The sequence below is a fragment of the Oncorhynchus clarkii genome, chromosome 13 (genome assembly GCF_045791955.1).
Source record: "Oncorhynchus clarkii lewisi isolate Uvic-CL-2024 chromosome 13, UVic_Ocla_1.0, whole genome shotgun sequence".
Taxonomy (NCBI): Eukaryota; Metazoa; Chordata; class Actinopteri; order Salmoniformes; family Salmonidae; genus Oncorhynchus; species Oncorhynchus clarkii.
The window spans coordinates 54,211,662-54,236,640 of record NC_092159.1 but is presented as its reverse complement, the minus strand read 5'-3'; the positions used below and the strand labels follow the sequence as shown (position 1 = coordinate 54,236,640).

The following is a 24,979-nucleotide window of genomic DNA, read 5'->3' as shown; positions in this document are numbered from 1 at the left end:
ACCACTTTGTCCACCCATTACATCCTCTGCTGTATGTGTACCACTTTGTCCACCCATTACATCCTCTGCTGTATGTGTACCACTTTGTCCACCCATTACATCCTCTGCTGTATGTGTACCACTTTGTCCACCCATTACATCCTCTGCTGTATGTGTACCACTTTGTCCACCCATTACATCCTCTGCTGTATGTGTACCACTTTGTCCACCCATTACATCCTCTGCTGTATGTGTACCACTTTGTCCACCCATTACATCCTCTGCTGTATGTGTACCACTTTGTCCACCCATTACATCCTCTGCTGTATGTGTACCACTTTGTCCACCCATTACATCCTCTGCTGTATGTGTACCACTTTGTCCACCCATTACATCCTCTGCTGTATGTGTACCACTTTGTCCACCCATTACATCCTCTGCTGTATGTGTACCACTTTGTCCTCCCATTACATCCTCTGCTGTATGTGTACCACTTTGTCCACCCATTACATCCTCTGCTGTATGTGTACCACTTTGTCCTCCCATTACATCCTCTGCTGTATGTGTACCACTTTGTCCACCCATTACATCCTCTGCTGTATGTGTACCACTTTGTCCTCCCATTACATCCTCTGCTGTATGTGTACCACTTTGTCCTCCCATTACATCCTCTGCTGTATGTGTACCACTTTGTCCACCCATTACATCCTCTGCTGTATGTGTACCACTTTGTCCTCCCATTACATCCTCTGCTGTATGTGTACCACTTTGTCCACCCATTACATCCTCTGCTGTATGTGTACCACTTTGTCCTCCCATTACATCCTCTGCTGTATGTGTACCACTTTGTCCTCCCATTACATCCTCTGCTGTATGTGTACCACTTTGTCCACCCACCCATTACATCCTCTGCTGTATGTGTACCACTTTGTCCTCCCATTACATCCTCTGCTGTATGTGTACCACTTTGTCCTCCCATTACATCCTCTGCTGTATGTGTACCACTTTGTCCACCCATTACATCCTCTGCTGTATGTGTACCACTTTGTCCTCCCATTACATCCTCTGCTGTATGTGTACCACTTTGTCCACCCATTACATCCTCTGCTGTATGTGTACCACTTTGTCCTCCCATTACATCCTCTGCTGTATGTGTACCACTTTGTCCACCCATTACATCCTCTGCTGTATGTGTACCACTTTGTCCTCCCATTACATCCTCTGCTGTATGTGTACCACTTTGTCCTCCCATTACATCCTCTGCTGTATGTGTACCACTTTGTCCACCCATTACATCCTCTGCTGTATGTGTACCACTTTGTCCACCCATTACATCCTCTGCTGTATGTGTACCACTTTGTCCTCCCATTACATCCTCTGCTGTATGTGTACCACTTTGTCCACCCATTACATCCTCTGCTGTATGTGTACCACTTTGCCCTCCCATTACATCCTCTGCTGTATGTGTACCACTTTGTCCACCCATTACATCCTCTGCTGTATGTGTACCACTTTGTCCTCCCATTACATCCTCTGCTGTATGTGTACCACTTTGTCCACCCATTACATCCTCTGCTGTATGTGTACCACTTTGTCCACCCATTACATCCTCTGCTGTATGTGTACCACTTTGTCCACCCATTACATCCTCTGCTGTATGTGTACCACTTTGTCCACCCATTACATCCTCTGCTGTATGTGTACCACTTTGTCCTCCCATTACATCCTCTGCTGTATGTGTACCACTTTGTCCTCCCATTACATCCTCTGCTGTATGTGTACCACTTTGTCCACCCATTACATCCTCTGCTGTATGTGTACCACTTTGTCCACCCATTACATCCTCTGCTGTATGTGTACCACTTTGTCCACCCATTACATCCTCTGCTGTATGTGTACCACTTTGTCCACCCATTACATCCTCTGCTGTATGTGTACCACTTTGTCCTCCCATTACATCCTCTGCTGTATGTGTACCACTTTGTCCACCCATTACATCCTCTGCTGTATGTGTACCACTTTGTCCACCACCCATTACATCCTCTGCTGTATGTGTACCACTTTGTCCACCCATTACATCCTCTGCTGTATGTGTACCACTTTGTCCTCCCATTACATCCTCTGCTGTATGTGTACCACTTTGTCCACCCATTACATCCTCTGCTGTATGTGTACCACTTTGTCCACCCATTACATCCTCTGCTGTATGTGTACCACTTTGTCCTCCCATTACATCCTCTGCTGTATGTGTACCACTTTGTCCTCCCATTACATCCTCTGCTGTATGTGTACCACTTTGTCCTCCCATTACATCCTCTGCTGTATGTGTACCACTTTGTCCACCCATTACATCCTCTGCTGTATGTGTACCACTTTGTCCTCCCATTACATCCTCTGCTGTATGTGTACCACTTTGTCCTCCCATTACATCCTCTGCTGTATGTGTACCACTTTGTCCACCCATTACATCCTCTGCTGTATGTGTACCACTTTGTCCACCCATTACATCCTCTGCTGTATGTGTACCACTTTGTCCACCCATTACATCCTCTGCTGTATGTGTACCACTTTGTCCACCCATTACATCCTCTGCTGTATGTGTACCACTTTGTCCACCCATTACATCCTCTGCTGTATGTGTACCACTTTGTCCTCCCATTACATCCTCTGCTGTATGTGTACCACTTTGTCCACCCATTACATCCTCTGCTGTATGTGTACCACTTTGTCCACCCATTACATCCTCTGCTGTATGTGTACCACTTTGTCCACCCATTACATCCTCTGCTGTATGTGTACCACTTTGTCCACCCATTACATCCTCTGCTGTATGTGTACCACTTTGTCCACCCATTACATCCTCTGCTGTATGTGTACCACTTTGTCCACCCATTACATCCTCTGCTGTATGTGTACCACTTTGTCCACCCATTACATCCTCTGCTGTATGTGTACCACTTTGTCCACCCATTACATCCTCTGCTGTATGTGTACCACTTTGTCCTCCCATTACATCCTCTGCTGTATGTGTACCACTTTGTCCTCCCATTACATCCTCTGCTGTATGTGTACCACTTTGTCCACCCATTACATCCTCTGCTGTATGTGTACCACTTTGTCCACCCATTACATCCTCTGCTGTATGTGTACCACTTTGTCCACCCATTACATCCTCTGCTGTATGTGTACCACTTTGTCCACCCATTACATCCTCTGCTGTATGTGTACCACTTTGTCCACCCATTACATCCTCTGCTGTATGTGTACCACTTTGTCCACCCATTACATCCTCTGCTGTATGTGTACCACTTTGTCCACCCATTACATCCTCTGCTGTATGTGTACCACTTTGTCCACCCATTACATCCTCTGCTGTATGTGTACCACTTTGTCCACCCATCCTCTGCTGTATGTGTACCACTTTGTCATTACATCCTCTGCTGTATGTGTACCACTTTGTCCACCCATTACATCCTCTGCTGTATGTGTACCACTTTGTCCACCCATTACATCCTCTGCTGTATGTGTACCACTTTGTCCACCCATTACATCCTCTGCTGTATGTGTACCACTTTGTCCACCCATTACATCCTCTGCTGTATGTGTACCACTTTGTCCACCCATTACATCCTCTGCTGTATGTGTACCACTTTGTCCACCCATTACATCCTCTGCTGTATGTGTACCACTTTGTCCACCCATTACATCCTCTGCTGTATGTGTACCACTTTGTCCACCCATTACATCCTCTGCTGTATGTGTACCACTTTGTCCACCCATTACATCCTCTGCTGTATGTGTACCACTTTGTCCACCCATTACATCCTCTGCTGTATGTGTACCACTTTGTCCTCCCATTACATCCTCTGCTGTATGTGTACCACTTTGTCCACCCATTACATCCTCTGCTGTATGTGTACCACTTTGTCCACCCATTACATCCTCTGCTGTATGTGTACCACTTTGTCCACCCATTACATCCTCTGCTGTATGTGTACCACTTTGTCCACCCATTACATCCTCTGCTGTATGTGTACCACTTTGTCCACCCATTACATCCTCTGCTGTATGTGTACCACTTTGTCCACCCATTACATCCTCTGCTGTATGTGTACCACTTTGTCCACCCATTACATCCTCTGCTGTATGTGTACCACTTTGTCCACCCCCATTACATCCTCTGCTGTATGTGTACCACTTTGTCCACCCATTACATCCTCTGCTGTATGTGTACCACTTTGTCCTCCCATTACATCCTCTGCTGTATGTGTACCACTTTGTCCACCCATTACATCCTCTGCTGTATGTGTACCACTTTGTCCTCCCATTACATCCTCTGCTGTATGTGTACCACTTTGTCCTCCCATTACATCCTCTGCTGTATGTGTACCACTTTGTCCACCCATTACATCCTCTGCTGTATGTGTACCACTTTGTCCACCCATTACATCCTCTGCTGTATGTGTACCACTTTGTCCACCCATTACATCCTCTGCTGTATGTGTACCACTTTGTCCTCCCATTACATCCTCTGCTGTATGTGTACCACTTTGTCCTCCCATTACGTCCTCTGCTGTATGTGTACCACTTTGTCCACCACCCATTACATCCTCTGCTGTATGTATACCACTTTGTCCTCCCATTACATCCTCTGCTGTATGTGTACCACTTTGTCCTCCCATTACATCCTCTGCTGTATGTGTACCACTTTGTCCTCCCATTACATCCTCTGCTGTATGTGTACCACTTTGTCCACCCATTACATCCTCTGCTGTATGTGTACCACTTTGTCCTCCCATTACATCCTCTGCTGTATGTGTACCACTTTGTCCTCCCATTACATCCTCTGCTGTATGTGTACCACTTTGTCCACCCATTACATCCTCTGCTGTATGTGTACCACTTTGTCCACCCATTACATCCTCTGCTGTATGTGTACCACTTTGTCCACCCATTACATCCTCTGCTGTATGTGTACCACTTTGTCCACCCATTACATCCTCTGCTGTATGTGTACCACTTTGTCCTCCCATTACATCCTCTGCTGTATGTATACCACTTTGTCCACCCATTACATCCTCTGCTGTATGTGTACCACTTTGTCCACCACCCATTACATCCTCTGCTGTATGTGTACCACTTTGTCCACCCATTACATCCTCTGCTGTATGTGTACCACTTTGTCCTCCCATTACATCCTCTGCTGTATGTGTACCACTTTGTCCACCCATTACATCCTCTGCTGTATGTGTACCACTTTGTCCTCCCATTACATCCTCTGCTGTATGTGTACCACTTTGTCCACCCATTACATCCTCTGCTGTATGTGTACCACTTTGTCCACCCATTACATCCTCTGCTGTATGTGTACCACTTTGTCCACCCATTACATCCTCTGCTGTATGTGTACCACTTTGTCCACCCATTACATCCTCTGCTGTATGTGTACCACTTTGCCCTCCCATTACATCCTCTGCTGTATGTGTACCACTTTGTCCTCCCATTACATCCTCTGCTGTATGTGTACCACTTTGTCCACCCATTACATCCTCTGCTGTATGTGTACCACTTTGTCCACCCATTACATCCTCTGCTGTATGTGTACCACTTTGTCCACCCATTACATCCTCTGCTGTATGTGTACCACTTTGTCCACCACCCATTACATCCTCTGCTGTATGTGTACCACTTTGTCCACCCATTACATCCTCTGCTGTATGTGTACCATCCTCCCATTACATCCTCTGCTGTATGTGTACCACTTTGTCCACCCATTACATCCTCTGCTGTATGTGTACCACTTTGTCCTCCCATTACATCCTCTGCTGTATGTGTACCACTTTGTCCACCCATTACATCCTCTGCTGTATGTGTACCACTTTGTCCACCCATTACATCCTCTGCTGTATGTGTACCACTTTGTCCTCCCATTACATCCTCTGCTGTATGTGTACCACTTTGTCCACCCATTACATCCTCTGCTGTATGTGTACCACTTTGCCCTCCCATTACATCCTCTGCTGTATGTGTACCACTTTGTCCACCCATTACATCCTCTGCTGTATGTGTACCACTTTGTCCTCCCATTACATCCTCTGCTGTATGTGTACCACTTTGTCCACCCATTACATCCTCTGCTGTATGTGTACCACTTTGTCCACCCATTACATCCTCTGCTGTATGTGTACCACTTTGTCCACCCATTACATCCTCTGCTGTATGTGTACCACTTTGTCCACCCATTACATCCTCTGCTGTATGTGTACCACTTTGTCCACCCATTACATCCTCTGCTGTATGTGTACCACTTTGTCCACCCATTACATCCTCTGCTGTATGTGTACCACTTTGTCCTCCCATTACATCCTCTGCTGTATGTATACCACTTTGTCCACCCATTACATCCTCTGCTGTATGTGTACCACTTTGTCCACCACCCATTACATCCTCTGCTGTATGTGTACCACTTTGTCCACCCATTACATCCTCTGCTGTATGTGTACCACTTTGTCCTCCCATTACATCCTCTGCTGTATGTGTACCACTTTGTCCACCCATTACATCCTCTGCTGTATGTGTACCACTTTGTCCACCACCCATTACATCCTCTGCTGTATGTGTACCACTTTGTCCACCCATTACATCCTCTGCTGTATGTGTACCACTTTGTCCTCCCATTACATCCTCTGCTGTATGTGTACCACTTTGTCCACCCATTACATCCTCTGCTGTATGTGTACCACTTTGTCCACCCATTACATCCTCTGCTGTATGTGTACCACTTTGTCCACCCATTACATCCTCTGCTGTATGTGTACCACTTTGTCCACCCATTACATCCTCTGCTGTATGTGTACCACTTTGTCCACCCATTACATCCTCTGCTGTATGTGCACATTTGGTGCCAATAGATCTCCCTTAAATGATAAATGATATCAGTTCAATACACTATGAAAGTAAAAACATGTTGACATGATTTCAGTGGAGACACTTGATATGGTGAATCAATCTGTAAAAAACAGCTGTTCTGTTTTTATCCCAAATCAATCTATAAAACAACAGTGTTTCTCCAGTCTTGTTACTACAGTATGTTGCTAGCGAGTGACCAGTTCCTTTTCATTGAAAAATTCTAACTAGACTTATGAATACTACCTACAGTACCTTACACATCTCCACTTTGTTCAGGGCCTCGTCCATCTCGTCTTTGAGAGTCTCAACCTTGGCGGCCGTGGCCTGGTAGTTGGTGGAAAAGTGAATAGACTTGCTTGCCTGCAACCACCTGGAACAAAAAGAAAATATAATGGAGATGTGGAACTTTGTCTCATCTATGTGTGAACATAGATCTTTACTTGAGAAATGCACATGCAACTTATGCAAAATAAAAACATGTATTTGGCATAGCTTTATTTTGGGGGTTCTAGTCCAGTAGCTGGCTCTGTGGTTCTAGTCCAGTAGCTGGCTTTGGGGTTCTAGTCCAGTAGCTGGCTCTGGGGTTCTAGTCCAGGAGCTGGCTCTGGGGTTCTAGTCCAGGAGCTGGCTCTGGGGTTCTAGTCCAGTAGCTGGCTCTGGGGTTCTAGTCCAGTAGCTGGCTCTGGGGTTCTAGTCCAGGAGCTGGCTCTGGGGTTCTAGTCCAGTAGCTGGCTCTGGGGTTCTAGTCCAGAAGCTGGCTCTGGGGTTCTAATCCAGTAGCTGGCTCTGGGGTTCTAATCCAGTAGCTGGCTCTGGGGTTCTAGTCCAGTAGCTGGCTCTGGGGTTCTAGTCCAGTAGCTGGCTCTGGGGTTCTAGTCCAGTAGCTGGCTAGGGGGTTCTAGTCCAGTAGCTGGCTAGGGGGTTCTAGTCCAGTAGCTGGCTCTGTGGTTCTAGTCCAGTAGCTGGCTTTGGGGTTCTAGTCCAGTAGCTGGCTCTGGGGTTCTAGTCCAGTAGCTGGCTCTGGGGTTCTAGTCCAGTAGCTGGCTCTGGGGTTCTAGTCCAGTAGCTAGCTCTGGGGTTCTAGTCCAGTAGCTGGCTAGGGGGTTCTAGTCCAGTAGCTGGCTAGGGGGTTCTAGTCCAGTAGCTGGCTCTGGGGTTTTAGTCCAGGAGCTGGCTCTGGGGTTCTAGTCCAGAAGCTGGCTCTGGGGTTCTAGTCCAGTAGCTGGCTCTGGGGTTCTAGTCCAGTAGCTGGCTCTGGGGTTCTAGTCCAGTAGCTGGCTCTGAGGTTCTAATCCAGAAGCTGGCTCTGAGGTTCTAATCCAGAAGCTGGCTCTGGGGTTCTAGTCCAGTACCTGGCTCTGGGGTTCTAGTCCAGTACCTGGCTCTGGGGTTCTAGTACAGTACCTAGCTCTGGGGTTCTAATACAGTACCTGGCTCTGGGGTTCTAATACAGTACCTGGCTCAGGGGTTCTAGTCCAGTACCTGGCTCTGGGTTTCTAGTCTAGTAACTGGCTCTGGCGTTCTAGTCCAGTAACTGGCTCTGGGGTTATAGTCCAGTAACTGGCTCCGAGGTTCTAGTCCAGTATCTGGCTCTGGGGGTTCTAATACAGTACCTGGCTCTGGGGTTCTAGTCCAGTAACTGGCTCTGGGGTTCTAGTACAGTACCTGGCTCTGGCTGAGTCATAGTCTAGGACTAGCTTAGCCAGCTGTTTCCTCTGTCTCAGGATGTTGGGAATGTCCACCTGGGTAGGTAAAGGAGAGATCATAAATGGTGTCATTATCATTAGTATGACCATTGGCATGCTCAGTGTTATCAATGCCAGGGTAAGATATGGAGAGTGTTGGTGGTCACCTCTGCTAGCTGGTTGAGAGGTTCCAGGATGTCTCTCTCTAGCTGGACCTCGTGTTGCATCAGCTCAGACGCTAGTCTGCTCTCTGCCTCCCCACACACATCCATCATCTTACTGCCACACACACACACACACACACACGTAAAGACACATATACACAGATAAACAGAGAGAAAGAGGAGAGAGAGAGACTGTTATCAACGTGAAGCTCTGAGTAATAGGTATTGTATGAATACCACAAACATATTTGGGGCCTTTTAAACAACCATATCCATCCCTGTATAACTAACTCTCACTAGTTTAGTCCTGGGATCTCATCATGTTCTGTGCTTATGGACTAACTTCCCTAACTGAATCTTTCTGAATCTGCATGTTGAACATGTAGAAACCATGTTCAAACCATAGATATCATTGTCTGGTTTTCCAAACACAGATGTAGCCTGTTCTTGGAATAAGAAGCATTGAGAATCTCCATTGTACCTGGGAAACCGGCCCCATACATGTCTGCTGTCATTGCTCCACACTCACCCAATCAGTGACTCCTCCCCCAGTTGGCTTCCTCCATCCTGCATGGCCTGGGACAGCGCTGTCAGAGGGAGCTTTTTCTGTGGCAGGAAATACAAGGCATCATGGGATTTGTAGTTATATTGCTCAACACAAGACATGTTACTGTATCATCTTTCATCTCGGACACCCAGAACTAAAATGTTGTATTATGCGTCAGATGCTCTAAGTTCTGGGGGGAGACGTGTTAGAAAATATACTAATGAGACTAGCGAAGTGTCCACCCCTCGAAACACAAACTCTCAGCCAGTTCTGGGCAAGTCTATTCGGAATTATAAAGGTCCATGTATCGAACACGAGATAAGGAGACAATTCTGCAGTGAAAGTAATGACAGTAATGCCAGTCATATCAGTAATGTTGCATCACTGGGGCGGGTCTGGCTAACAGACGATTGGAAAGATAGTGGAGGGTTTGGAGAGGCCTACTCCACATATCTGTCCACTGAGTCTATCCTCTATTTACTGAGACATGCTGTGTAGTGATTGCAGAGGAGAGAGAACATTGAGATGACGGCGAACTTGGGGAACTTCTCTAGCGCTCAAACCCTAACATGAAATAACTAAAAATGACAGTAATTGCACATCTTTCATTGACATTAGTATGTGGTTAATGTGGATGTCTGAGTTCGAGGTAAGAGCTGTTCACAACACTTCTCCCTGAGAAGGAGAGATACAAGAGGAGAGGTAAAGAAGGAAAGATAGAAGAGGAGAGGGTGAGAAGGAGAGGTAGAGAAGGAAAGATAGAAGAGGGGAGGGTGAGAAGGAGAGGTAGAGAAGGAAAGATAGAAGAGGAGAGGCTGAGAAGGAGAGGTAGAGAAGGAGAGATAGAAGAGGAGAGGGTGAGAAGGAGAGAGAAGAGGAGAGGGGGATGAGAGGTAGAGAAGGAGAGAGAAGGGGAGAGGGTGAGAAGGAGAGGTAGAGAAGGAGAGATAGAAGAGGAGAGGGGGAGAAGGAGAGAGAAGAGAAGGAGAGGAAGAGAAGGAGAGATAGAAGAGGAGAGGGTGAGAAGGAGAGGTAGAGAAGGAGAGATAGAAGAGGAGAGGGTGAGAAGGAGAGGTAGAGAAGGAAGAGGAGAGGGTGAGAAGGAGAGAGAAGAGGAGAGGGTGAGAAGGAGAGGTAGAGAAGGAAGAGGAGAGGGTGAGAAGGAGAGAGAAGAGGAGAGGGTGAGAAGGAGAGGTAGAGAAGGAGAGATAGAAGAGGTAGAGAAGGAGAGAAAGAAGAGGAGAGGGTGAGAAGGAGAGGTAGAGAAGGAAAGATAGAAGAGGGGAGGGTGAGAAGGAGAGGTAGAGAAGGAAAGATAGAAGAGGAGAGGGTGAGAAGGAGAGGTAGAGAAGGAAAGATAGAAGAGGGGAGGGTGAGAAGGAGAGGTAGAGAAGGAGAGATATAAGAGGGGAGGGTGAGAAGGAGAGGTAGAGAAGGAGAGATAGAAGAGGAGAGGGTGAGAAGGAGAGGTAGAGAAGGAGAGAGAAGAGGGGAGGGTGAGAAGGAGAGGTAGAGAAGGATAGATAGAAGAGGAGAGGGTGAGAAGGAGAGATATAAAAAGGACAGATAGAAGAGGAGAGGGTGAGAAGGAGAGATAGAAGAGGAGAGGTGTGATAATATTGGATGAGAAGGAGGTAGAGAAGGAGAGATAGAAGAGGAGAGGTGTGATAATATTGGATGAGAAGGAGGTAGAGAAGGAGAGATAGAAGAGGAGAGGTGTGATAATATTGGATGAGAAGGAGGTAGAGAAGGACAGATAGAAGAGGAGAGGTGTGATAATATTGGATGAGAAGGAGGTAGAGAAGGAGAGATAGAAGAGGAGAGGTGTGATAATATTGGATGAGAAGGAGGTAGAGAAGGAGAGATAGAAGAGGAGAGGTGTGATAATATTGGATGAGAAGGAGGTAGCGAAGGAGATTGTCCTTACGTGTCTCTTTTCTGCCTCCGTTCCGATGTGACCCTGTAGACAGGTGACCAGTCTCTTGTGTGCGTTGTGGGACACCAGACGGACCAGCTCCATGCGCCTCTCGATCTGCAATCACACATTCACGCTCATGATCATCAGAAGAAACTAGGTCAGAAGAAACACAAATGATCACAAGCACACACACTGTCACAAAACACACAATAGAATGGTACCGCAATATAGTCTTTCTCTATATCAGTGCTCTCCGACCCTGTTCCTGTAGGGGTACCCTCCTGTAGGTTTTAACTACAACCCTGTTCCTGGAGAGGTACCCTCCTGTAGGTTTTAACACCAACCCTGTTCCTGGAGAGGTACCCTCCTGTAGGTTTTAACTACAACCCTGTTCCTGTAGGGGTACCCTCCTGTAGGTTTTAACTACAACCCTGTTCCTGGAGAGGTACCCTCCTGTAGGTTTTAACACCAACACTGTTCCAGTAGAGGTACCCTCCTGTAGGTTTTATCCAACCCTGTTCGAGGAGAGCTACCCTCCTGTAGGTTTTAACTCCAACCCTGTTCCTGGAGAGGTACCCTCCTGTAGGTTTTAACACCAACCCTGTTCCTGGAGAGGTACCCTCCTGTAGGTTTTAACACCAACACTGTTCCAGTAGAGGTACCCTCCTGTAGGTTTTAACTCCAACCCTGTTCCTAGAGAGCTACCCTCCCGTAGGTTTTAACTACAACCCTGTTCCTGGAGAGCTACCCTCCTGTAGGTTTTAACTCCAACCCTGTTCCTAGAGAGCTACCCTCCCGTAGGTTTTAACTACAACCCTGTTCCTGGAGAGCTACCCTCCTGTAGGTTTTAACTCCAACCCTGTTCCTAGAGAGGTACCCTGCTGACAACCCTGATCTATACCGTTGTTGTACCAATGTTTTGCATTTCTGTTTCATTCAAATAGATACACTGTATGTCCATTGCATAATGGTTATAGACCTAGTTCTGTGAAAGGATTGAGTGGAATAAGCTGTTTTGACTGGCTGGTTCCTCCTGGTTGCTGCCTAGTAACGGTTATTCACATCCCTACATAATGTGTCTTAACAGTCAGCTGACAGACAGATGGGGGGCTGTTGAGGAAGAACCAGCAGGATTGATACAGATAGTGCTCTCTGCAGGGAGCAGAACTAGGCTACATTAGATTATCTTAATATTAATGCAAGACAGGTAGAGAGATATGCGTATGAAGAACAGATGAATCTATGGGAATTTGAGAAGGGATATATTGCTCTCTATGGGTGTTATGATCAGTGAACAGTTAATACAAGGACCCTATCAATGCAAAGCAGAAGAATGATGTATTACATTTACAGCAAACACACCCACTATCACCTTCCATAGCCCACTATCACCTTCCATAGCCCACTATCACCTTCCATAGCCCACTAATAGCCCACTATCTCCTTCCATAGCCCACTATCCCCTTCCATAGCCCACTATCTCCTTCCATAGCCCACTATCCCCTTCAACAGCACAATATCACACCCACAAACTTTAAAAAGGGGAAGTGATCCAATGATGGTGTTGTTGATGGGAAGAATGGAGATATGGATATAGGGTCCACACCCTCACTCCACTGTGCTCTATTTCAGTCTACTTCTGGTATGGGGCTGTGATCAAATAGTCATATCAAACTGTTCCAGTCCACAACCTCGAAAAGGAAACACAATGAGGGGATCTTAGTACAGACTAAAGATGTGCCTGTGTGCTCCATCCCCTATAGCAGGGCTATTTAACTCTCCCTCTACGAGGTCCGGGGCCTGATGCTTTTCACTTGTAGCTGATAATTCATTCCACACACCTGGTGTCCCAGGTCTAAATCACTACATGGTTAGAGGGGAACAATGAAAAGGTGCTGTGGAACTGGCTTCCAGGTCCAGAGTTGACTTTGAATGCCCTAAATTATGTTGTTTTAGTATGAGCCTGTAAATAAATCATCATATTCAACAAACTATTAGAGTCTACAAACTAAACTACTGTATAAAAAGGAAGTGAAGCAGGGGGTTTTAACTTGAACATGTGTTTATGAGGTCCACACACAGTGGCCTTCTTAGTGTACTTCCTGTATGGGACTATGAGCAAAAGTATTACAGTCAGCAAACTATCTTATTCCAAGCAAATGAAATCCCAACGCCATGTGTGTAACTAAAGGAGGGGGTTCTGGAGGATGGTGATTTGCCTATACAGTCCACAGTAGTCTGATAAACTTTCAGTATGAGTGTGTTGTTCTCTGTTGTTAAGTGTCTTCTTCCTCTTCTGTTTCACTGTAACCACCCAGCTGGTTCTGCAGCCACGGTATTGGCTGGGAGAGCTCTCTCACACACTCTCTCTCTCGCTCTCTGTCTCTCTTGATCTCACGATCACGCTCTCTGGCTCTCTCGCTTGCGCACTCTCTCTCTCTCTCTCTCTGGTGCACTCTCTCTCTCTCTGGCACTCTCCACCACACACTCTCAATCCCATGCATTTCCCTCCAGCTGCTTCTCCATGCCAGCTGGGGTGAAGCGCTCTCTCTCTGGATCCAATTGATTCAGTGTAACAGTGATCCTGGGCAGTGATTCATGTCTGCTAGTAATAACTGTAATGTGTATCCAGACCCTCATCACTGGGTGCCAGGGTGCCGGAGTAGGGTTGCGTCCCAAATGGCACCCCCATACCAGTAGTGTACTACTCTGTCCAGGGCCCATAGGGTTCTGGTCAAAATTAGTACACTATACAGAGAATAAGGTGCCATTTGGGACACAGCCTTGAGTTTTGACAGAAGGTGGTGGTCAAAAGAGAAGGAGTTCAATAACAGCAATGGAGAAGTGACTTCTGAAAACAAGCCCTGGTCTCATTCAGCACTACTGATGGGAAAAAATGGACAGACAGATAAACATAATAATATATAGTATTACACCCTGCCCTGGAGACTGGCCTGGAGACTGGCCTGAAGGCTGGCGAGAGATGAAATAAGGAGTACATACACACAGACCCCACCCTCACCTTCCTGCCTCCATTATGTGTAATGATGTTTAAAGGTTTACAGGCCTATTATTGAGGATGTCTTTTTCCAGCAGACAGCCCAGATCAGTAGCCAGTAAAAACAGTCAGTGGAATGAGCAGCCAGTTGACCCCTGACCCTGGCTCAAAGGAAATATGGAACATCCAGTGCAGTGAGTCAGAGCAGTGCTGACGTGGGGTTTAGGCTTTGTCCTCTGAGACAGCTTCTCTCTCTCTCTCCCTTTCTCTTGGTGTCTCTCTCTCCCCTTCCCCCACCCATCTCTCTCAAACAAAATAAAATGTTATTGGTCACATACACATATTTAACAGATGTTATGTTATTGTGGGTGTAATGAAATGCTTGTGTTCCTAGCTCCAACAGTGCAGTAGTATCTAACAATTCACATCAATCTAAAAGTTAAATAATGGCATTAAGAAATATATAAATATTAGGATGAGCAATGTCAGAGTGGCATTGATTAAAATACAGTAGAATAGAATACAGTATATACATATGAGATGAGTAAAGCAGTATGTAAACATTATTACAGTGACTAGTATTCCATTATTACACACACACTGTATATAGATTTGTTTCTATTGTGTTATTGACTGTACGTTTGTTTACTCCATGTGTAACTCTGTGTTGTTTGTATCGCACTGCTGTGCTTTATCTTGGTCGCGTCGCAGTTGTAAATGAGAACTTGTTCTCAACTGGCCTACCTGGTTAAATAAAGGTGAAATCAAAAAGTGAAGTGACCAGTGATTCCATGTCTAGGGCAGCAGCCTCTAAGCTGCAGGGTTGAGTAACCGGGTGATAGCCAGCTAGTGATGGCTATTTAACAGTCTGATGGCCTTGAGATGGAATCTGTTTTTCAGTCCCTCGGTCCCTGCTTTGATGCACCTGTACTGACCTCGCCTCCCCCAACATCTTTTTCCCAGGTGTCAGTCCAGTCCAACAGACACGGGCCGGTCTGACAACGCCAGCTCCTCTCCTGTTACTGATGCAAACATGTCCAAACAACATGACCACTTAGCCATTTAAATACACAGAGGCCCTGCATAACTAAAGTGCCACATTTCAACAGGCTAAACTAACATTCAGTGCATGTTGAGGAAAGTTGCTGATGTATCATGTTATTGAACGTGATCTGCACACTAATATCTACTACCCCTTGGAGATAAATAAAGTGGATTAAACAAAATTGAGCTGTGCCTTGTTAGACCATAATAGAACAAGGAAACTGTGACTGTGTCTATAGACTAAACCCTATGGTGTAGGGAGGGCTATCCTTTCTGGAGTTGGGTAATAAAACACATTGCAAGCAGACACACCTGTCAAGATGGATAAGGATAACATTATGAATGAATCATCTGTGGTAAACTAGAGGTTTACAAGATGTCTGCATGCCATTTGCTACAATACCTAGTCTCTCTTGACACATTGAGCTACAGTACCTGGTCTCTCTTGACACATTGAGCTACAGTACCTGGTCTCTCTTGACATATTGAGCTACAGTACCTGGTCTCTCTTGACATATTGAGCTACAGTACCTGGTCTCTCTTGACACATTGAGCTACAGTACCTGGTCTCTCTTGACACATTGAGCTACAGTACCTGGTCTCTCTTGACATATTGAGCTACAGTACCTGGTCTCTCTTGACACATTGAGCTACAGTACCTGGTCTTTCTTGACACATTGAGCTACAGTACCTGGTCTCTCTTGACACATTGAGTAGTAGTACCTGGTCTCTCTTGACATATTGAGCTACAGTACCTGGTCTCTCTTGACACATTGAGCTACAGTACCTGGCCTCTCTTGACACATTGAGCTACAGTACCAAGTCTCTCTTGACATATTGAGCTACAGTACCTGGTCTCTCTTGACATATTGAGCTACAGTACCTGGTCTCTCTTGACATATTGAGCTACAGTACCTGGTCTCTCTTGACATATTGAGTAGTAGTACCTAGTCTCTCTTGACATATTGAGTTAAAGTACCTGGTCTCTCTTGACATATTGAGATACAGTACCTGGTCTCTCTTGACATATTGAGCTACAGTACCTGGTCTCTCTTGACATATTGAGCTACAGTACCTGGTCTCTCTTGATATATTGAGCTACAGTACCTGGTCTCTCTTGATATATTTAGCTACAGTACCTGGTCTCTCTTGATATATTGAGTTACAGTATCTGGTCTCTCTTGACATATTGAGCTATCCACCCGCAAACAGCAAACTGTGGGTTATATCTGTATATTATAGTGTATCTGTTGACATTAATTGAATGTGTCTGCCATCTGTCTCTGTCTGTTTGTTTACGGTGTCATTGTTTATGTGTATGCCTGTGTTTGTATATGCAGGCATATGTGTATAGACATGCCTGCATACACTGAGTGTACAAAACATTAAGAACACCTGCTCTTCCCATGACACAGACTGACCAGGTGAAATAGAGTAAAAGCTATGATACCTTATTGATGTCACTTGTTAAATTCACTTCAATCAGTGTAGATGAAGAGGAGAAGACGGGTTAAAGAAGGATTTTTAAGCCTTGAGACAATTCGACATGGATTGTGTATGTGTGTCATTCAGAGGGTGAATGGGCAAGACAAAAATCCCCAAAAGTTTCCACAAGGATAGTGAAACGAGGAAAATTCTACCTTGTGGGGACATTTCCCACAACCCCATGAGGACAAAGGTTATTTAAGCTTAGGGGTTAGGTTAAGGGTTCGGAGTTAGGTTTAGGGTTAGGTTAAGGGTTCGGAGTTAGGTTTAGGGTTAGGTTAAGGGTTCGGAGTTAGGTTTAGGGTTAGGTTAAGGGTTCGGAGTTAGGTTTAGGGTTCGGTTAAGGGTTCGGAGTTAGGTTAAGGGTTCGGAGTTAGGTTTAGGGTTAGTGTTACAGATTAGGGTTAGGTTAAGGGTTCGGAGTTAGGTTTAGTGTTACAGGTTAGGGTTAGTGTTACAGGTTAGGGTTAGGTTAAGGGTTCGGAGTTAGGTTTAGGGTTAGTGCTACAGGTTAGGGTTAGTGTTACAGGTTAGGGTTAGGTTAAGGGTTCGGAGTTAGGTTTAGGGTTAGTGTTACAGGTTAGGGTTAGTGTTACAGGTTAGGGTTAGGTTAAGGGTTCGGAGTTAGGTTTAGGGTTAGTGTTACAGGTTAGGGTTAGGTTAAGGGTTCGGAGTTAGGTTTAGGGTTAGTGTTACAGGTTAGGGTTAGGTTAAGGGTTCGGAGTTAGGTTTAGGGTTAGTGCTACAGGTTAGGGTTAGTGTTACAGGTTAGGGTTAGTGTTACAGGTTAGGTTAAGGGTTCGGAGTTAGGTTTAGGGTTAGTGCTACAGGTTAGGGTTAGGTTAAGGGTTCGGAGTTAGGTTTAGGGTTAGGTTAAGGGTTCGGAGTTAGGTTTAGGGTTAGTGTTACAGGTTAGGGTTAGTGTTACAGGTTAGGGTTAGGTTAAGGGTTCGGAGTTAGGTTTAGGGTTAGTGTTACAGGTTAGGGTTAGGTTAAGGGTTCGGAGTTAGGTTTAGGGTTAGTGTTACAGGTTAGGGTTAGGTTAAGGGTTCGGAGTTAGGTTTAGGGTTAGTGTTACAGGTTAGGGTTAGGTTAAGGGTTCGGAGTTAGGTTTAGGGTTAGGTTAAGGGTTCGGAGTTAGGTTTAGGGTTAGTGTTACAGGTTAGGGTTAGTGTTACAGGTTAGGGTTAGGTTAAGGGTTCGGAGTTAGGTTTAGGGTTATGTTAAGGGTTCGGAGTTAGGTTTAGGGTTAGTGCTACAGGTTAGGGTTATGGTAAGGGCTAGGTCCCCACGAGGGTAGAAGAGCATAATGTGTGTGTTTGTGTGTACATGTATGCATACTTGCGTTTGTATATGCAGGCATTACCCTTCAAGGGTGAAAATGCCTGTATAAAACCCGCCAGGCTCCAGAAAGGAACCATAGCCCTGACTTGGACTGCCCTCACACTCAGAGAGACATTAGCATTCAACTAGTGAAGCACATTCCAGTGAGCAGGGGAAATAGATAGTAGGAGTGTCTTGGGCAGCACAAAGCACTTCTGCAGGAGCAAAGTTTAGCTGAGGGAGAAGTTGTGGGAGGGAATCCCTATCTCCTGAATTCTTCCCAGGGGAGAGTCTTGAGGGAGTTAAAGGCTGTGTCTCAATACATGTAAACAGCTTCTTACTGCATTCTCAACAAGGAAGAGTCAGTCAGTATAGCAGGGAGTTAGGATGTGTCTCAATACATGTAAACAGCTTCTTACTGCATTCTCACCAAGGAAGAGTCAGTCAGTATAGCAGGGAGTTAGGATGTGTTTTAATACATGTAAACAGCTTCTTACTGCATTCTCACCAAGGAAGAGTCAGTCAGTATAGCTCAGTATAGCAGGGAGTTAGGATGTGTCTCAATACATGTAAACAGCTTCTTACTGCATTCTCACCAAGGAAGAGTCAGTCAGTATAGCAGGGAGTTAGGATGTGTCTCAATACATGTAAACAGCTTCTTACTGCATTCTCACCAAGGAAGAGTCAGTCAGTATAGCAGGGAGTTAGGATGTGTCTCAATAGATGTAAACAGCTTCTTACTGCATTCTCACCAAGGAAGAGTCAGTCAGTATAGCTCAGTATAGCAGGGAGTTAGGATGTGTCTCAATACATGTAAACAGCTTCTTACTGCATTCTCACCAAGGAAGAGTCAGTCAGTATAGCAGGGAGTTAGGATGTGTCTCAATAGATGTAAACAGCTTCTTACTGCATTCTCACCAAGGAAGAGTCAGTCAGCATAGCAGGGAGTTAGGATGTGTTTCAATATTTGTAATCAGTTTCCTCGGCCTCAATTTACAGTAAGTACCTCCATCATGGTCATTCATATGTGAAAGATTGGATTTCACTTTCCTTTCCATATCACTTTTACCTGTTATGTTATTTCAGTTTGTGATTATGAAGATAAGAGCAGAGGAGTGGAGGAAAGGAAGCCATTCCTGACTATTGAGATGCAGTCTCTTATTTATAGTCAAGACCTTCAACTCAGCCTAAAGTCAGCCTAAAATCCCATAGTGCATTGTGATAATAACCAGTAAGTACAGATTCTATACATTGTTCACTGTCTATGTAGTTTCAGCATCCCTATCCATTCCTGTTCTGTTTGTCTATTCAGTCCTAGAAACTGTCACTGTTAACCAGGTGCTTATGCTGTGTGAATATTAAGACAAGCTTAGGTTCACAGTTCACTAAGGCAGGTCCTAAAAGTGTGACTCAAGTCATTTTTATGAAGAGTTGAGAGAGGTGTCTAGAGTTGTCTGGCACTCACACTCCCACTTTCACTTCCTCTGCTCCACTTTTAACACACTCCTTCTCTCTCTTAAAGACAATATCTATTCAATAGAGCATGGAGACTCACTTTCTTTCACTCTCTCTCCTCCTCTCAGTTAACATTCTCTCTCCTCCTCCTCTCAGTTAACATACTCTCTCTCCTCCTCTCAGTTAACATACTCTCTCTCCTCCTCTCAGTTAACATACACTCTCTCTCCTACTCTCAGTTAACATTCTCTCTCTCCTCCTCTCAGTTAACATACTCTCTCTCCTCCTCTCAGTTAACATACTCTCTCTCCTCCTCCTCTCAGTTAACATACTCTCTCTCCTCCTCTCAGTTAACACACTCTCTCTCCTCCTCTCAATTAACATACACTCTCTCTCCTCCTCTCAGTTAACATACACTCTCTCTCCTCCTCTCAGTTAACATACACTCTCTCTCTCCTCCTCTCAGTTAACATACTCTCTCTCTCCTCCTCTCAGTTAACATACACTCTCTCTCCTCCTCTCAGTTAACATTCTCTCTCTCCTCCTCTCAGTTAACATACTCTCTCTCCTCCTCTCAGTTAACATACTCTCTCTCCTCCTCCTCTCAGTTAACATACTCTCTCTCCTCCTCTCAGTTAACACACTCTCTCTCTCCTCCTCTCAGTTAACATACTCTCTCTCCTCCTCTCAGTTAACATACTCTCTTTCTCCTCCTCTCAGTTAACATACACTCTCTCTCCTCCTCTCAGTTAACATACACTCTCTCTCCTCCTCTCAGTTAACATACACTCTCTCTCTCCTCCTCTCAGTTAACATACTCTCTCTCTCCTCCTCTCAGTTAACATACACTCTCTCTCCTCCTCTCAGTTAACATACACTCTCTCTCCTCCTCTCAGTTAACATACTCTCTCTCTCCTCCTCTCAGTTAACATACACTCTCTCTCTCCTCCTCTCAGTTAACATACACTCTCTCTCTCCTCCTCTCAGTTAACATACACTCAGCCACTTTATTCAGCTGCCATGTTGTTCTCCCTGGCACATCATGGACACAGTATGTGTTCTGGAGTAAAACAAGCTGCCAAGGTCTGTTCTGATTGGAAAAACATGGTAACCGTCTTTCTCACACATCGCACCTGGCAGCGCATCACTGAAAACCAGACACAACAACAAACCCTTGCCAACAGCCTTGTTTCAAGACCAGAGTCAAGATTTCTTACCAAAAATAGACAGGATGTGTTTCTGTGTGTGTACATTGACTAAATCCCTCATCACTAAATGACTCATGTTGCATCTCTCTCTGCTAGGAGGGGTTATGAAGATGGAGGTAGACTGTGAACTTGATAACACGGCTTGAAACAAACGATCTGCTTTAGCCAACTTGTCTTGCCAAGTTTACAAGGCAATGCATTATGTAATTCAGAAACAATCACAGGTTCACTAAATTAAATTACTCCTGTTACTCCCATAACATGTTCCATCTAGTCAACACATGTTCCATCTAGTCACCACAAGTCATCACATGTTCCATCCAGTCAACACAAGTCATCACATGTTCCTTCCAGTCAAAACAAGTCATCACGTTACACCCAGTCAACACAAGTCATCACATGTTCCATCTAGTCAACACAAGTCATCACATGTTCCATCTAGTCAACACAAGTCATCACATGTTCCATCTAGTCAACACAAGTCATCATATGTTCCATCTAGTCAACACAAGTCATCACATGTTCCATCTAGTCAACACAAGTCATCACATGTTCCATCTAGTCAACACAAGTCATCACATGTTCCATCTAGTCAACACAAGTCATAACATGTTCCATCTAGTCAACACAAGTCATCACATGTTCCTTCCAGTCAACACAAGTCATCACGTTATACCCAGTCAACACAAGTCATCACATGTTCCATCTAGTCAACACAAGTCATCACATGTTCCATCTAGTCAACACAAGTCATCACATGTTCCATCCAGTCAACACAAGTCATCACGTTACACCCAGTCAACAAGTCATCACATGTTCCATCCAGTCAACACAAGTCATCACGTTACACCCAGTCAACACAAGTCATCACATGTTCCATCCAGTCAACACAAGTCATCACATGTTCCATCCAGTCAACACAAGTCATCACATGTTCCATCCAGTCAACACAAGTCATCACATGTTCCATCCAGTCAACACAAGTCATCACGTTACACCCAGTCAACACAAGTCATCACATGTTCCATCCAGTCAACACAAGTCATCACGTTACACCCAGTCAACACAAGTCATCACATGTTCCATCTAGTCAACACAAGTCATCACATGTTCCATCCAGTCAACACAAGTCATCACATGTTCCATCCAGTCAACACAAGTCATCACATGTTCCATCCAGTCAACACAAGTCATCACGTTACACCCAGTCAACACAAGTCATCACATGTTCCATCCAGTCAACACAAGTCATCACATGTTCCATCCAGTCAACACAAGTCATCACATGTTCCATCTAGTCAACACAAGTCATCACATGTTCCATCTAGTCAACACAAGTCATCACATGTTCCATCCAGTCAACACAAGTCATCACATGTTCCATCCAGTCAACACAAGTCATCACGTTACACCCAGTCAACACAAGTCATCACATGTTCCATCTAGTCAACACAAGTCATCACATGTTCCATCCAGTCAACACAAGTCATCACATGTTCCATCCAGTCAACACAAGTCATCACGTTACACCCAGTCAACACAAGTCATCACATGTTCCATCTAGTCAACACAAGTCATCACATGTTCCATCCAGTCAACACAAGTCATCACATGTTCCATCCAGTCAACACAAGTCATCACGTTACACCCAGTCAACACAAGTCATCACATGTTCCATCCAGTCAACACAAGTCATCACATGTTCCATCCAGTCAACACAAGTCATCACATGTTCCATCTAGTCAACACAAGTCATCACATGTTCCATCTAGTCAACACAAGTCATCACATGTTCCATCCAGTCAACACAAGTCATCACATGTTCCATCCAGTCAACACAAGTCATCACGTTACACCCAGTCAACACAAGTCATCACGTTACACCCAGTCAACACAAGTCATCACATGTTCCATCCAGTCAACACAAGTCATCACATGTTCCTTCCAGTCAACACAAGTCATCACGTTACACCCAGTCAACACAAGTCATCACGTTACACCCAGTCAACACAAGTCATACTGTATGTTAATGGTTGCATTTGACTTGACAGTGTCTAAGGCTGCTGTGACTGAATATAAAGTGGAAGCAGGAGACAGAATACTAATATTCACCTGTAGAAGGTCATCACTCAGCACTTCAGTCTTCTCGGCTCTGTGGAGGAAAACACATAAGAGGTCAAAGGTCAGATAGGCAGACATAATGGGGCGTATTCATTACAGAGAGTTCCAATATAAGTGCAGTGTGTAGATCAGAAATGCTAGCCTGGTTAAACCTGACTGAACTGTGCGCTCACCAGAAACAATGGTGAGTGCAGCGTTCAGTCTGGTTCAACCAGGCTACAGAAACACTTCTCAGTTGTAAAGAATAGAAAATGGTGTCAGTTCTATACAGTTCTATGTATTTCTACCTGCAACATGGTGGTATTTAAGATATCGTATGGTATGGAAAGGCCAACTGAGCCTAACTGTAGTGCAGGGCCTGTGTCAGAGTTGTGCCAGATCACACTCTCTCACAGTTTATAAGACTTCTCTACTGATTAAAACAACTATGCAATTCCAGGAGTGACTGAAAGACTTAATACGTGAACTATTGTGGTACTGTAGTGGTGCTGTAAGCCTGCAACTCCACTTTATTTCAACTTAGCAAGAGTAAAGTTGCAGTGGAAAGAGAATGAACAGAGATTGGCCGAGTAAATAGTGTCTCTCTCTACTTCTCCATCTCTGAGCCAATACTACGACAGGTAATGAAGACTAGCCTGTCTTACTGATTAGGGGCAAGTCATAGGTAACGTCATAGCTAACATTGCACTTTATTTCTCTAGACAACGCAGCCGGCAGCCCTACAGCAACAAAATACTTTCTGCTATGCTATGAGTGGTCTGGGCCTGGGTCGACGAGAGAAAGAAAGCTTTCAGGAAACTCACCCTGGACTACCCTGCACAACAAACATCACAAGTAGACCTAACTCACTCATACACACCGACACTCCACACCTCTGCCTGTGGCTGTTTCCAGGGAAAGGGCCTGTTAGATCCTACCCCTGTTAGAACACACACTTCCTGTTTCCTGAATTCCAGCCTTTGTTATGGCAACAGCAGGAGGTGAGAGGTCTGTTGATGTCTCAAACATGTAATACCCACCAGTCAACTAGTATGTTGGAGGAGAGAGAGGAGTAGAGAGTTTACTGACATTATTCCAAAACCAAAATGCACTATCCCATACAGCTGTGGTTTCAAGGGTTTTCTTGGCACTGTGACAGACTTAAAGCCATTCAAATGTTCTTGAGACCCAATAAGCGAAAACTGTTCGTCGACGCAATCTAGCATTCAGCAACAACGAATCAGGTGCAAGAGAAACCCATATTGATCTTCCTGATCCACCTTTTGGGAAACACAGCCTACCAATCGTAACACCATCATTCACTGTGGAAAGAAATAACAGCCAATATTCTCCATAGACCTATCCCTACATCTGTAATAACACACAGTTCCCTTAAATCCAGTGGAGTGGTGGTCCCGGCACTAGATTTTCCCAGCACTTAACAAAAGACAGACCTAGAGTGTGTTGGGAAGTGAAGTGATCATTAGCTCACCATTTAGAGGGTTGTGATAGTGAAGTGATCATTAGCTCACCATTTAGAGGGTTGTGATAGTGAAGTGATCATTAGTTCACCATTTAGAGGGTTCTGATAGTGACGTGATCATTAGCTCACCATTTATAGGGTTCTGATAGTGAAGTGATCATTAGCTCACCATTTATAGGGTTCTGATAGTGAAGTGATCATTAGCTCACCAATTATAGGGTTCTGATAGTGAAGTGATCATTAGCTCACCATTTAGAGGGTTGTGATAGTGAAGTGATCATTAGCTCACCATTTAGAGGGATTTGATAGTGACGTGATCATTAGCTCACCATTTAGAGGGTTGTGATAGTGAAGTGATCATTAGCTCACCATTTAGAGGGTTGTGATAGTGAAGTGATTATTAGCTCACCATTTAGAGGGATCTGATAGTGACGTGATCATTAGCTCACCATTTAGAGGGTTGTGATAGTGAAGTGATCATTAGCTCACCATTTAGAGGGTTGTGATAGTGAAGTGATCATTAGCTCACCATTTAGAGGGTTGTGATAGTGAAGTGATCATTAGCTCACCATTTAGAGGGATTTGATAGTGACGTGATCATTAGCTCACCATTTAGAGGGTTGTGATAGTGAAGTGATCATTAGCTCACCATTTAGAGGGTTGTGATAGTGAAGTGATCAT

General features: G+C 44.9%; 1 protein-coding gene across 1 annotated transcript in view; it reads right to left on the bottom strand.

Annotated features, from left to right (window-relative positions):
- The window catches only part of LOC139365088 (rho GTPase-activating protein 17-like), a 60,960-nt gene that overhangs the window by 12,864 nt on the left and 23,117 nt on the right, over window positions 1-24,979 (bottom strand). Inside the window, exons 2-7 of the mRNA XM_071102463.1 lie at window positions 22,828-22,867; window positions 11,212-11,316; window positions 9,267-9,343; window positions 8,741-8,852; window positions 8,554-8,630; window positions 7,141-7,258 (exon numbers count right to left, since the gene is read on the bottom strand). Coding sequence (XP_070958564.1) covers window positions 7,141-7,258; window positions 8,554-8,630; window positions 8,741-8,852; window positions 9,267-9,343; window positions 11,212-11,316; window positions 22,828-22,867 — 529 coding nt within the window. The remainder of the gene's footprint in view (window positions 1-7,140; window positions 7,259-8,553; window positions 8,631-8,740; window positions 8,853-9,266; window positions 9,344-11,211; window positions 11,317-22,827; window positions 22,868-24,979) is intronic.